This window comes from Microtus oregoni, unplaced genomic scaffold (genome assembly GCF_018167655.1).
Source record: "Microtus oregoni isolate MIOR12 unplaced genomic scaffold, Mior012 000012F_ref0000307, whole genome shotgun sequence".
In the NCBI taxonomy this organism is placed as follows: domain Eukaryota; kingdom Metazoa; phylum Chordata; class Mammalia; order Rodentia; family Cricetidae; genus Microtus; species Microtus oregoni.
In genome coordinates this window covers 13,279,040-13,291,472 of record NW_024543071.1, presented here as the reverse complement: position 1 = coordinate 13,291,472, position 12,433 = coordinate 13,279,040, and the positions used below count along the sequence as shown (strand labels likewise).

At 54.0% G+C, this 12,433-nt stretch overlaps 1 protein-coding gene across 1 annotated transcript in view; it reads right to left on the bottom strand.

Moving 5' to 3' along the window:
- The window catches only part of Col17a1 (collagen type XVII alpha 1 chain), a 43,551-nt gene that overhangs the window by 2,652 nt on the left and 28,466 nt on the right, over positions 1-12,433 (bottom strand). The window contains exons 30-49 of the mRNA XM_041661666.1: positions 12,285-12,320; positions 11,962-12,033; positions 10,796-10,822; positions 9,946-9,981; positions 8,156-8,191; positions 7,806-7,886; positions 6,866-6,901; positions 6,488-6,565; positions 5,660-5,713; positions 5,501-5,542; positions 5,283-5,336; positions 4,524-4,583; positions 3,848-3,898; positions 3,345-3,467; positions 2,509-2,646; positions 1,933-1,995; positions 1,471-1,611; positions 964-1,053; positions 755-865; positions 72-218 (exon numbers count right to left, since the gene is read on the bottom strand). Of these exons, the coding sequence (XP_041517600.1) occupies positions 72-218; positions 755-865; positions 964-1,053; positions 1,471-1,611; positions 1,933-1,995; positions 2,509-2,646; positions 3,345-3,467; positions 3,848-3,898; positions 4,524-4,583; positions 5,283-5,336; positions 5,501-5,542; positions 5,660-5,713; positions 6,488-6,565; positions 6,866-6,901; positions 7,806-7,886; positions 8,156-8,191; positions 9,946-9,981; positions 10,796-10,822; positions 11,962-12,033; positions 12,285-12,320 (1,476 nt within the window). The remainder of the gene's footprint in view (positions 1-71; positions 219-754; positions 866-963; positions 1,054-1,470; positions 1,612-1,932; positions 1,996-2,508; positions 2,647-3,344; positions 3,468-3,847; positions 3,899-4,523; positions 4,584-5,282; positions 5,337-5,500; positions 5,543-5,659; positions 5,714-6,487; positions 6,566-6,865; positions 6,902-7,805; positions 7,887-8,155; positions 8,192-9,945; positions 9,982-10,795; positions 10,823-11,961; positions 12,034-12,284; positions 12,321-12,433) is intronic.

Below are 12,433 nucleotides of genomic sequence, written 5' to 3'. Positions count from 1 at the left end.
GGCACCACTTAAAGGAGGAAGGAAGACTTAGAAGGGGGCGCACAGGAGGCGACCAATGTCAAGGCACCTACTTGTGAGGTAGTTAATCAGCTCGCTGCGGAAGTTGTCGCTGTTTTCAGCTGCATAGGTAGCCAGAGCTGCTGAGACACCTGGGGGCCCTCGAGGACCTGGGGGTCCAGGAGGGCCTGGAGGGCCTGCGATGGAGGACAAGCCAGCAGCTGGGTGGGAGGAGAGGGAATGAGAAAGGTCAGGGTCCTGGGCAGAGACAACTAGATGCTCAGTTTTCCCTTGGCCTACTGTGGGCCCTGCATGGATGGAGGAAGGAGATGGGAAGGGAGGGTGGAGTAGAGGAGGGTGGGGGATGCTTACTGGGTCCCTTGCATGCAGGAGGAGAAAGGACCAGGTGTCCCCTTTCTGACATCATTTGGGGATAGCTGCTTCCCAGGGGCCCTTCTACCCCACAACCCACATCCTGTTCTCCTAGGCCTTCACTACCAGGCGTTAGAACCCTTATTCCTTGACTGATCACACGGCTCATGAGTTCTGCAAGGGCTACATACAGTTAAGAGCCTTTTTTCTTCCCCTGCCATGGATTGTGACCCCCTTCAAGCCCCAGGCTCCATCCCTGTGCATGCTCCTTTGGGGAATGGCACATTGATTCAGTTCCCTATGGTGGCCCTAGCGAGGATTAGGGATGCCCGCGGGGTCAGGCCGCAGCCCTCTGCCCTCCTCTCCCTGCTCCCCAGTGTCCTACTGTGCAAGTAGGATGAGAGGTCCTCCACGCTGATGCTGGACCACGCGCTGCCTGGCAACCCTGGTGGCCCGGGTGGTCCTGGAGGCCCAACGATGTCCCTATAATCAGACCCTGGGACATGGATGGACAGTAAGAAGTCAGTCACAGCCTGAGCCAAAGGTTCAGTTTCCACCCCAAACCTATAGACGGGAGTCCCTGTTTGGCCTTACCTCGGAGCATGGTGAGTAGCTCCTCATAGGATGTTCCTGGCAGGCCAGGGGGGCCTGGTGGGCCAGGATGCCCAAAACTGATTCCAGAACCTGGGGAACAAGGTCTCAAGTTGTTGGGGACTCACATGGGACAGGGGAGCTCAGATACAAATGACCTGCTGGGGAGGAGAGCAGATAAGCAATCTGGATCGAAGTGGGGTCTGAGGAAGGGAGAGAAAGGGGTCGGAAAGAAGATGCATAGGAGAGAGATGCACAGTCTGGGCAGTGACGCCCAATGGGGAGGGCACTGAGCAGAGCATGGGGCCACACTGCTTGATGGCTGCTGGATGTGGAATGCGCACGCATAAACAAGTGTGCTCATGGCTCAGACTTGCTCTGAGCAGCCCTGGAGACTGCAGTCCCTGCAGGGGTTAGTGCAGCTGGCAAGGGGGTGAGGAGGGGTCAGTGGGGCCATCTCAGTGACACTGGATGCCCTAGTCATCATCCTGTGTCCTTCTGACCACTCACTTGACATATAGTTGAGAATGTGTCTGCTAAGTTCTCCATAGTCCAAGGACAGGAGGGACCCATCTCCACCGACTCCTGGTGGCCCTGGGGGACCCGGGGGGCCCGCCAGGTGCTGCCGTAGGAACTGCCACACATCATTCCCTGGAAAGGAGAGGGTATGCTTTATGGATCAACCCAGAAGCCTAGTCAGATCCACCTGCTCAGCCTGGCTCCCAGTATTGGGTCTTGGTCCTTGGGGGACACTCAGGCTGGGGGTAATCAGCCTACTTCTGCGTGTCTGCAGTGGAGAAGGTGGGAGATTCACTCTCCCATGATGCATTTGTGACCCAGCAAGTGAGGTGGGACAGTGAGTGTCACAGAGGACTTGCAGGCCTTATAGAGCTCAGCCTGGGACTGGTGCCCACCAAGTGAGGTCGGAATAGAGCAAAGAGACCCCACTCTAGCCTGCGGTGGGTGACTCACGTCGCAGCATGGCCAGGATCTCTTCGGAAGAGGCAGAGGACAAGCTGACTCCGTAGCCAGACGCTGTGGGAAGAAGATCTCAGGTTACCCCCTTGGTCTCAGAGCAGACCCCCTATGTCCAAACTCTGAAAGTCAAGTCAGCTTGTCATGATCTTTGCAAAATGAACAGCATTTCATTCTTTGCAAAATGAGTAGCATTTCAAGCTACTTGAGAGGCCAGAAGAGGCGGGGTGAAGACTCTGGCTTTTTGTAGGGAATGCCATGATCTAGAATATGCTTTAGCCTGACTCCTACTAGATACTGTCAAGCAAGGGTCTCTTCTTGTGAGCAGAGATGGGCCTGTACTTGGGAGCATGCTAGTCAAATGCATGTCATGCCTGCTCCATCATGTCTGTTCCCAGCAATACAATGTTTGCTGAAGCTGGGCCCTGTGACCCAACTACAACGAATGTGGAATAAAAGGTTATATAGTCAGGGGAGGGGTGTGACACCCAGTGAATTGAGAGATGAGGTTCTGGGGATCTGTGGGGATGCTTTAGGAGAGGGTATCAGAGCACTGAAGGCTGACAGACTTACTCCGCAAGTAGCTCACCACCTGGCTTGCCAGCTGGGAGTAGTCGAAAGTCTCTCCTGTGATGGTGATGGCAGGCCCTGGAGGACCTGGTGGGCCTGGAGGACCCTGAACTCCAGAGAGATAAGACCTGATGCTGTCACCTGCCAACAAAGGAACGAACAGTCAAGCTTGTGGCCAAGAGCATCCAGCCTCCCTGTGGTCACAGGCGGAGGAGAGAAAGTCTGACCTGGTCCACACAGAGCCTGAGCCATGGCCAGCAGGGGGCCTGGACTGCTTGGGTTTTTTTCTAAATTGATATTTATTGAGCTCTACATTTTTCTCTGCTCCCCTCCCTGCCTCTCCCCTCCTCCCTTCAGACCTCCCACAAGGTCCCTATGCTCCCAATTTACTCAGGAGATTTTGTCTTTTTCTACTTTCTACTTCCCATGTAGATTAGATCTATGTAAGTCTCTCCTAGTGGCCTGGACTTCTTTGCTGTTGATAGAGAACCTGAGGCTGAGGCCTGCGCTGTCCATGAGGGTTTGGGCTGACAAGACTCTCTAGTCAGCCATCCGTGTGATATATTGCTCAAACACAGCATGGGAGGGGCATGAGCACTTTTGAAAATGTGTGTGCGCGTGCATATGTGTATCATTTCCGTGCATGTGTGTAGTATGCGTATATAGATCTCCAGGTAGGATGAAGACGCATATTTATGGACAGGTATGTTGGCCAGCTCTCGGACCTGCAGGCAAGACTACTTCAGGGGTGGAAGACATGGGCCTACCACGTAGGTGACTACCCAAACACTCCTTCTTCTCCCTCAGTCTCCTTCCCAAGGTGGGTGTCGGGCACTCACTCTGCATGTACTCCGCGATGTAGTGCTGGATGTCCTGGCCAGAGCTACTGAGGGAGCCTGGAGGCCCAGGGGGCCCAGGAGGCCCAGGCGGGCCCTGCATGTACGTAGTGCTGGATGATCCACCTGCAGGGAGGAGAAAGGGTCCTGACTAGGTTTCTTTACTCTGGGTGCTGACCCGGGGCAGACATGCCCTTTCCTTCCGCAGTCTCTCACCGTCTCACAGCCTCCCTTCTCTCAGACCACCTGTAGCTCTCAGGGCCTGCTGCATTCTCAGCTTTGGTCCCCAGGCATGGTCTGCTACCTACAGATGTGTATGCACCTTTTCTTCCATCCCCCACAAGCTTGTGTCCTCCTTAAAGGTAGCTCATGTAGAGCCTCTGAGGAGCTACCGAGTTACCATGGAAATCAGAGATGAGGAGATGAACGGAGGGATCAACATCCCTCACTGGAACCCCCCAGTCTCACTTGGAGATGGAAGAACTTTATTCTCTTTTAGTTCTTACCATAAGAGTGACCACCAGGGATGCCAGGAGTACCTGGGACACCAGGATCACCTGCAATCCAAACCGAGAAGCCCTGTTTGTACCACCTCCTCCAGGCCTAGTAAGTTCAGCACCCTTCGTGGGTGGCTCAGCAATCATTCCTTGTCTACTTGCAAAAATACCACGTTTCCCTATGGGGAGGCACCCTAAAATCCACAATTTCTGGGTCTGCATTCCTCTCTGAGCAGTAACACACACACATGCATGCACACACGCATGCACACACACACACCAGCACCGCATTCACAGGGACTCTGATCTACTTGTGTGGATCAAATGCACTCTGAAGAAGCTCAGAGTTCTCGGGGGTCAGCTCTGGCTACCTCGCCCCTACTCCAGGCTGTGTTTGATGTTTGCTGATGTCCTCTGTGGCCTGGAGGGTCTTGCAGAAGGACACCAGACACTGAGAAGGGATGGAGGCTCGCGTTGGAGTAGACAACCTGGGGTATCCCCGTCGGGTGGAGACTGCTGGCAGAGTTTCTGACTACCCTGCCACTTTCCTCCTCCCATCCCACACTGCAGGATGCTGAGCCTGGCAGAAGTGCCCTTGCCTGTCCAGCCTCGTCTAAATGCTTTGGCCACCAGGCAGATGAGCAGAGGACACTGGTCTCTGGGATCCCCGAGACACTGATCTTACCTTGGTCTCCCTTGGGACCCGGAGGGCCAGGTGGACCCGGACGGCCAGAGAAGAGGGTTTCTGCAAGGAAAGAAATAGCAAGAGTGTGGATGAGGCACTTCTGGGGAAGCAGCAGCTGGCACAGTACTGGGCACGCTGTAGATGCTCAGTCAACCCTTGTCCTACACGTGTGGGTTTGTAAGATGTTTGCATGCTCAAAAGGTTGGCATGCGAATGAATGGAAAGATGACTAGGTAGACAGGCGGGTAGGAGGGAATGATGGGTGGATGGATCTTCTTAGGGGCCTTGTTCTGGCCTAGTGGATGTTCCAGGTGGATGGATCTTTTCCAGGGCCTTGTTCTGGACTAATGGATGTTCTAGATGGGCAGATCTTCTCCAGGGGCCTTGTCTGGCCTAGTGCTTAATCTTAGGTTATTTCCACATATCTTTGTTAACATTGTTGCTCGTATTTGTGTGCCGGCACCTTTCCTGCTTTATCAACCCTCTGCTCTCTGAGGGCAAGAACCAGGCCTCCTGCTCACCCCAGGGTCTCCCAAGAGCAGTCCTGGCTCTCCCTTCTAATCCGGTTCCCAGTGTAGCTGCGCTGACGGAGCCTATTTCCCCACATGCGGCAGATAAAGGGGGGATTCTGTATTCATTCTCCCCTCAAAATTCAGAATGGGGCAGTCTGGGGAGCCAGTCAGGAAGGTCACACTGCTGAGACCACAGTCAGGCTGGGTCTGAGGGAGGAATGGGTGTGACTGGATGTCCCAAACTTACCTGAGTCAGCCAGGAAAGATCCTGGTGGTCCTGGTGGTCCTGGCACACCTTCCCCTAGGGAAAAGAAGCCCAGGACTCAGTAGAGCCAGAGGGTGAGTCAGCTGCCCTCTGTCTGAGGCAGGAGGCAGGGACACTTTTCCTGAGAGCCAGAAGGACAAGGCTCTTTTCTACCACTTCCCCTGTCCTTGTCCCCTCCCAACAAGGACTTCAGTTCTCACCTGGAGGGCCTCTGGGTCCTGGTGGGCCTGGGATGGAAGGCCCTGTAGAAGGTAGAGAAAGTGCTGGCCTTAGAGGGCTGGTTAACTCCTGATAGCAGGGTCTGAGCTTCCTTATAAAATGTTCATGTCCCCACCTCCCGAAGATCAACAAGATCTTACCTGGTGGCCCTCGTGGGCCAGGTGGACCAGGGGGACCCCGTAAGTCAACACCTTCTGTAGAGGGAAGCGAATAGAAACCAAAGGCTCTTCACCGTGCTTGATCTCTCTCTCACCAGGATGGTTGGTGTTGGGGCTGCCACCCAGGCCCTGATTGCACAACACCCCCTAGGACCCCATCTGCTGAGCCGCCCCCAGGTAGAATCAGGGTAGACTGCAAACTGACGTCAGGGGAGTGGACTTCTGCATCAGCCAACCAGAGCTCAGACCCACTTCTGTAGAGCCAGCTGGCAACCTCAGGCAACTTTTCACCCTCTCTCAGTCTGTTTCCCCCAGAAAGCAGGGTCACTGAGACCTGCACCGCAGAGGTGCTGGGATGACTCAGACTCAACAAGATGCCACCAAACACTGAGCCCCTAGTGTATTGACGACATAAGTGTTCAGGGGGTGGCCCAGCTGCAATCCCCCTTGGGTTCTTGAAAGAGCTTTGTGGACGGGAGACCACAAGTGTCAGACCTCTTGTGACTGAGAACCCAAGTTTCCTCATCATAGTTCTCTGAGTCAGGTGACTCCTGCCAACCATACTCACTCCCGAGGTCTGATCTGACCCCGGTCCTGCTGGAAGCCCTATCAGCCGCCCCATCAGCGTGACTGTGCCTCTCATACCAGACAGACCCTGCCGTTCTTCCCAGCTTCCATGGCAGAGCATGATCATTGTGACATGAGAGTTTGCAATGACTTCACTGGTGCAGCTGCCCAGGCCCTGACACCACTGGCATCTCTTCCATCCCTTCCCCCGCGACACCTGCCCTGGACAGCGGTTGCACTCACGGGCAGAGAGGACCTCGGAGATGGAGCTACCACTGCTTATGAATGAGTCACCAGCAAGTCCTGGCTCCCCTCGTGGGCCTGTAGGGAGGACACAGAGTTAGGGTGCACACTGCCCTCCTCCGGGGTGGGACCAGATACAGGGTAGAGCCTAGTCGAGGAAGGACAGACCTTCTCAGAGAAGTGGGGAGGGAGGAGAGGAGTGGCTTCCACCTGGTGGAGGCCCTGCTTCTGCCACGGTGAAGAGCCCGAAAGGCCCTGCTATTTCTTCCAAAGTACACATCTCCCTCTTTATCTAACATCCAGGGACCTCAACCCCACCTGGGAAGAATGTCCCCGCGACTCAGCCCACAGCCTGTGATTTTACAGGATGGGACATACCTTGTTGTCCTGGGAGACCAGCAGGGCCAGCGGGACCTGGAAACAGTTATGAATAAAAAAAAAAATGCTAAATCCCAACCCCACTCTGGGGGGTCACAGGAGAAGCGGAGGAAAGGGCAGGGGCTTGGGGATCCACAGGCATCCTCCCGGAGCGTGGACTAGCTGGCTGTGTCGGGACGGATTAGCCACCCGAGGTCATTTCTGTAAGACTGTGACAGGAAGGGGACCCCGAGGTGGGCAGAGCTGTCTCTTTATTGGTTGGGGACATTATCTCAAATGTCCCCCACTCACTGGAGCATATTTGCATTGGGTATAAATCATGTACTTAATTTGGACACAAGTATTTTAGATAATTAAGACATAACAAGACAGCAAGGGTTTGGGGGAAACAGGAAACGAATCTCAAGTGCTTGGCTCCCGAGCATTTTGTTTTGTTTCATTTCCGCAGGGTTTTAATCATCTATTTTATAAGATTATGTAGCTGTAACCACGCGCTCTCACAGGCCCCTGACAGCGGAACTCTTCAATAACGCTGCCACCCCTCACGGCTTTCCACACTTTTCTGCAGCTGTCTCACGCTGCTGGAGGATTTGGGGGTACTTCCCCCTCACAGAGCACTGGCATTTGTGTTTCTAAGAAACAAAGAGTTCAAGAGCCTTCCTTCTGATTGGTCCAGCTATGGGGGCAGACACCCTACCCTGCTGTTGGTTGCTGTGTGACCTTAGGCATGGGATTCACCCACTCCGGTCTCAGCTTCTCATCTGCAGATGCTGAGGATAGCATCAGGGTCCCCGGGTTGTGAGCATGGGCTTTCTGGAGCCCCCTTTTCTCTCTTCTCCTAGTTCCTGCCCTTGCTGTCAGGATTTGAACAAACATGGCTAGAATCCATTGCATCCATAACCTGCTGTTGACTGGGGATAGAGCAAGAAGACAGACTGACCTGGAGTCCCTGGAGGTCCAGGGGGTCCCATGGCACCGGGAGGTCCGGGAGGTCCAGGGACAGTGATTGTTGATGACCCCTCTGGAAACAGAAGGGACATGGAACACTGAGCCCCACTCCTGCCCTTCAGCGGTGCCAGCACCCAGTGGGCGGCAGGTGCGGCAGGCAGACTCTGCCTCTTACCCCTCTAGCATTTCCCCCCTTCCTCGTGCTAACCCACAGAGCTCACCTCTGTCCCTCCCTAAGCACCACCCACCTGCTGGCCGCTGACATGGAGGCCCAGCTAGGTCGGATGGCCCAGGTAGGCCAGGCAAATAGAACTCAGGGAGGGGCTCTCCAGGGCTGCCTACCTGCAGTCATGACTCTGCCCGGAGCACCAGGTTCACCTGGGGAGGACGAGAAGAGTAGACAAGAGGATCAATCAGTGGCTTGATAAACCACTCTACAAGTTCCTGATTGCGTTGGAGGCCACCTGTGGTCCTCGGGCCTCAGGCTAACGGGATTTTAATAGTGATGGGAGCCCAGGGAGCTCTGAGCCCAGAGCATCACTGTCTCCCAGAGAAGAGTTTCCTGCAAGGCTATGGAGAGTTCGCCCTTCCGTGAGGCCGGCATGGGGCTAACAGGAGACTCATTCTCAACACCTCCGCCCACCTTTTCTTCCAGGAATGGCCATAGGTGGAGAATTTTTCTGAAGGTCAAAGGGTACATAAAAGCCATGATCTTGTATGTACATTCTAGTTCCTGGAGCGTGGGGACGGACTGGCCCGGGGCGAGGGGAGGGGCTGGGCAGCACGAGAAGGGTTCTGGCGACTGGCCCACTGGCTGATCCCGAGTTACATACAAGGTGAAGAAAATGTAAGTGCGAGGGAGGGTCTTCCAGGGAGAGGACATGGGATTCTGTGTCCACCACTCGTGCCCCTCTCGACTGGAGACACCAGAGGAGGAGGTAGGGCACGGGAGAGATCCTGGGGCTGGAGCCAGGCTCAGTGTGAGAGAGCCTGTCAGCCATGTTTGAGGTCTCGAGTTTTACTCAAAGAGCTAAAGAATGTAGCTCCACCGACCAGGGTCCTCCCAGGGACTCTTCGTGAAAGGGTGGCTTTGGTTTCCTCTCAGTGCTTTGCTGATGTTCTCCAGCAGGGTGTCAAGGTCACAGCAGGAGAAAGTATTTGAGCTTGTTCTGAGAACACAGCCTAGCGATTGATAACTTTCTCTGTCCTGCATCTTCTTCAAAGAGGTCCTGAAGTCCCCTTGGACAGGAAGTCACTGAGGAAGTCTATGGTGCTATCCCTAAACCTATGAGGCCTATTGAAGCCACTAGAGACTTGTTATCCTAGGAAGTATGAACTCAACTGTCATTTTTCTTGGGTTACATTCATTCATTTATTCTCAAAATGACTTTTTGGTTCAACTGCTCATTGGAAATAATAGTTTTTTAATTTTTTTTCTAGGGTGACCATGAGTACTTGTGACCAGAGTGTCAGGGTTCAGGAGCATGGAGACAGTGTGTGTCCCTGAGTCCCCTGCATGCCTGGCCTTGCTCAGGGCTGGGGTCTGATGGGCAGGACTGAACTGGAGTGTCACCATGTGCCCAGGCGGTACTGCATTGTGCAAACCAGACCCCTTTCAGTCCTTTGACTTTGTTAGTGGGGTGGAAACACCCCTTCCTTCCTGTGTTTCTTCAGACCTGATGTCCTTGGTCACACCTGGCACAGGGTGGAGGATGAGACCAAGGGTGGCTCTAATCTCAGGAAGCATCAATCTCAGAAAGTCAGCGGGGATGGGGCCTAGGTGACAGGGGTATTTTAGCGGCAAACAAGGGCTTGGAAAACTTGGGGACCAGCAGCTTCCTGTCCTATATCCTGCCGCAAGGGCCTGGGAACATGAAGATGAGTCTTAGTCTGAGAATGGAAGGCTGGTGAGAGCAGGCGCCTGAGGACTCAGGGCCAGGAGGGCTCTTCACGAATGCCAGAGCTCCCACCGTCCCGCCTTCAGTCAGAGCCACTAGATGCCACTGTTGGTCCAGGCTCTGGTCAGAGCAGCCCTCCCTCTTGCCAACCCCTCCCTGCTGTTAAAATGGCTGATGAAAAGAAAAAAATCCAAAAAAAAAAAAAGAAAAACCTTCTTGGGAAAAGTCACATACCTTTAGTCCCCGGTCGGCCAGGGCTACCAGGAAGTCCTAATGTGATTAAACACAAGTCAGTCAGGATGACCAAAGCCTGGCAGGCAGTTGTGATTGTCTGCCCTCCCTCCCTCTCTTCTCTCTGGCAGTAGCCAGCGCTCTGCCTCTCAGCCAGGACACCCTGGCTGCCTGATTGAGGCAGCAGGACTCAGGTCTTGCCTTGAGTCACCCGGAGAGAGAGTGAGGGCCTCTCACCCAGAGCCCTGTCTGTGTCTGGGCAATGGAGGCACAGCAGGCATGGGTTGAAGCAGGCATAAGCTTTGGGGGATCCGACCCCCTGGGTTTCAAAGCTGCCACTGTCCCTCTCCCTGTCTAGGGCAGAACCTGTCGTGTCCAGAGCAGCAGCAGCTGAGGGCCTTTGGGTAGCCTGGACTCGATTTCACTGTAAATCTTTGCCCAGTTGCCTTTAGAAAATTAGGGCCTGGGCGTGTTGAAGATAATAAAAACCAAGCAGGTTTTACAGCAGGGGCTTTAACACAGCCATCTTCCCCGAGAGAACCCCAGGAGCCAGTGCTAACAGAATTCCTGGCCAGCAGGGTCCTTGAGGCTTGGGTCTTCTCCTGGGCATTCCTGCACCAGATGGGGCCAGAACCCAGCATGAACAGGATCTGACATCACTGACACCAGAAAGCCGTCTAGATTGTTCTGTGTGTGCTTTTCTCTTATGGTGCTTCTCAGAACTCACTATGACAAAACCTGAGCCTGTGGTGCTGGAGTTGTGAGTGGGAAGCCAGGCTCACGTAACTAGAGGCACTGGCCAAAGTGTCTGGCCTGGGAGGAGGTGGCAGCTGGGAGGGACTGCATGACTCACCCTGAGGTCCTTGTGGTCCTGTGAGACCTGCAGAAAAGAAGACATAGAACAGAGAGTTGAAGGGTTAGGAGTGTCCTCAAGGAGTCACAGCCTTGCCCGCAGCCAAAGGGGACAGAGGACACGGGAGGACAATCCAGACTCCTCGTCACTTGGCAGAGAGCAACTCTGTGAGTTTTGCTGTGAAATGCTCCTAAGCCAGCAGTTCTCAACCTTCCTAACGCTGCATCCCTTTAACACAGCTCCTCATGCTGTGCTGACCCCAACCGCTGCTACTTCATAACTGTAATTTTACTACTGTTATGGATCATCATGTAAATATCTGATATAAGCCCATTTGGGTTCATAGATCGTTTCAGGAATATAGAGAGCCAGGAACCTAGAAAGCTGCACACACACACACACACACACACACGCATACGCACACGCACACCACCATCCCCTCCATTACAGTTCACCTAGGCACCAGCCAAGGAGTCAGGGGTCCTGTGTTTTCAGAGCCTGGGGAAATGGTTGCCTTGCCTGCTTCTGATTTGCTCTTCCCACAGACCCGAGAATCCTGCTGTCTGACCCTCAGTGGAGATACTAAGAAGGCTTCTCCTCTCAATTGGTAGATACTGATGAAGGCCTAGGCACAGCCCCAGGAGAGGAGACAGGGAAAAGCTTGGGCAAGATATGAGGATGAGTTCAAGTCTGCAATTTTTTGTTTGCTTGTTTTTTGTATTTTGAGACAGGATTTCTCTGTGTAACAGTTCTGGTTGTCCTGGAACTTGTTTTGTAGATCAGGCTTCCCTTGAACTCACAGAAATACGCCTGCCTCTACCTTCCGAGTGCTGGGATTAAAGTGCCCCACCACTGCCCGGCTGCTCAAGTCTGCAACTTTAAGCGCACCCTCGTCCCTTCCTAGAGCCCCCCAGCATTCATCTGCTAGTCTCTCTTTTCCAAATGTCCAGACTCAGTGACTGATGCTGGGCCCACATCAGTCAGCATAACTTGCTGTTAGAGTCCTCCGCTGTGCTGTGGAGGGCGACGGGATAAGGCTTATGCACACACACGATGAAGCACCCGTGAGCCTACCTCATCCTCGAGAGTGCACATACACACCTGAGCATGCCTGAGTTGCACACACACACTCAAAAGACTGTGGCTTCCGTTTCCTGTCCCATTACCTGGCTTTCCTGGATCTCCAGAGGGTCCTGGTGGGCCTCGGGTTCCAGGCATCCCTGTTAGGCCTTGCTCACCTGCAGAGGGCATGAGAAATGGAAATGCTTTTCCCTCAGGAAAGCACCTGAGTCAGCGGGTTTTCCTGAGTGACATGCTGGCAGATAGGCAGGAGGAGGCATGGTGATCAAGACTGTGTTCATATCCACATGGTGCATGCCTCTTTGTTATTAGGATGTAGGGCCCAGCTATGCATGTGGGGTGAAGGAAGAGCAGGGAGGGGCAGACATGGGTGGCTGGTGAGACTGAAGACCACTGAGCAGGGACTAACCTCTGGGGCCTTGCTGTCCATCAGGGCCAGAAGGACCTGGTAAAGCAGAAAAGCAAAGTCTGTCAGGCACTTTTGGGGGTAGTTCTACGACCCTCTCTCTCCTGTCCCAGTAAGCCTGGAGCGTATGGTCTCCTAGCTGGAAGGCTTAT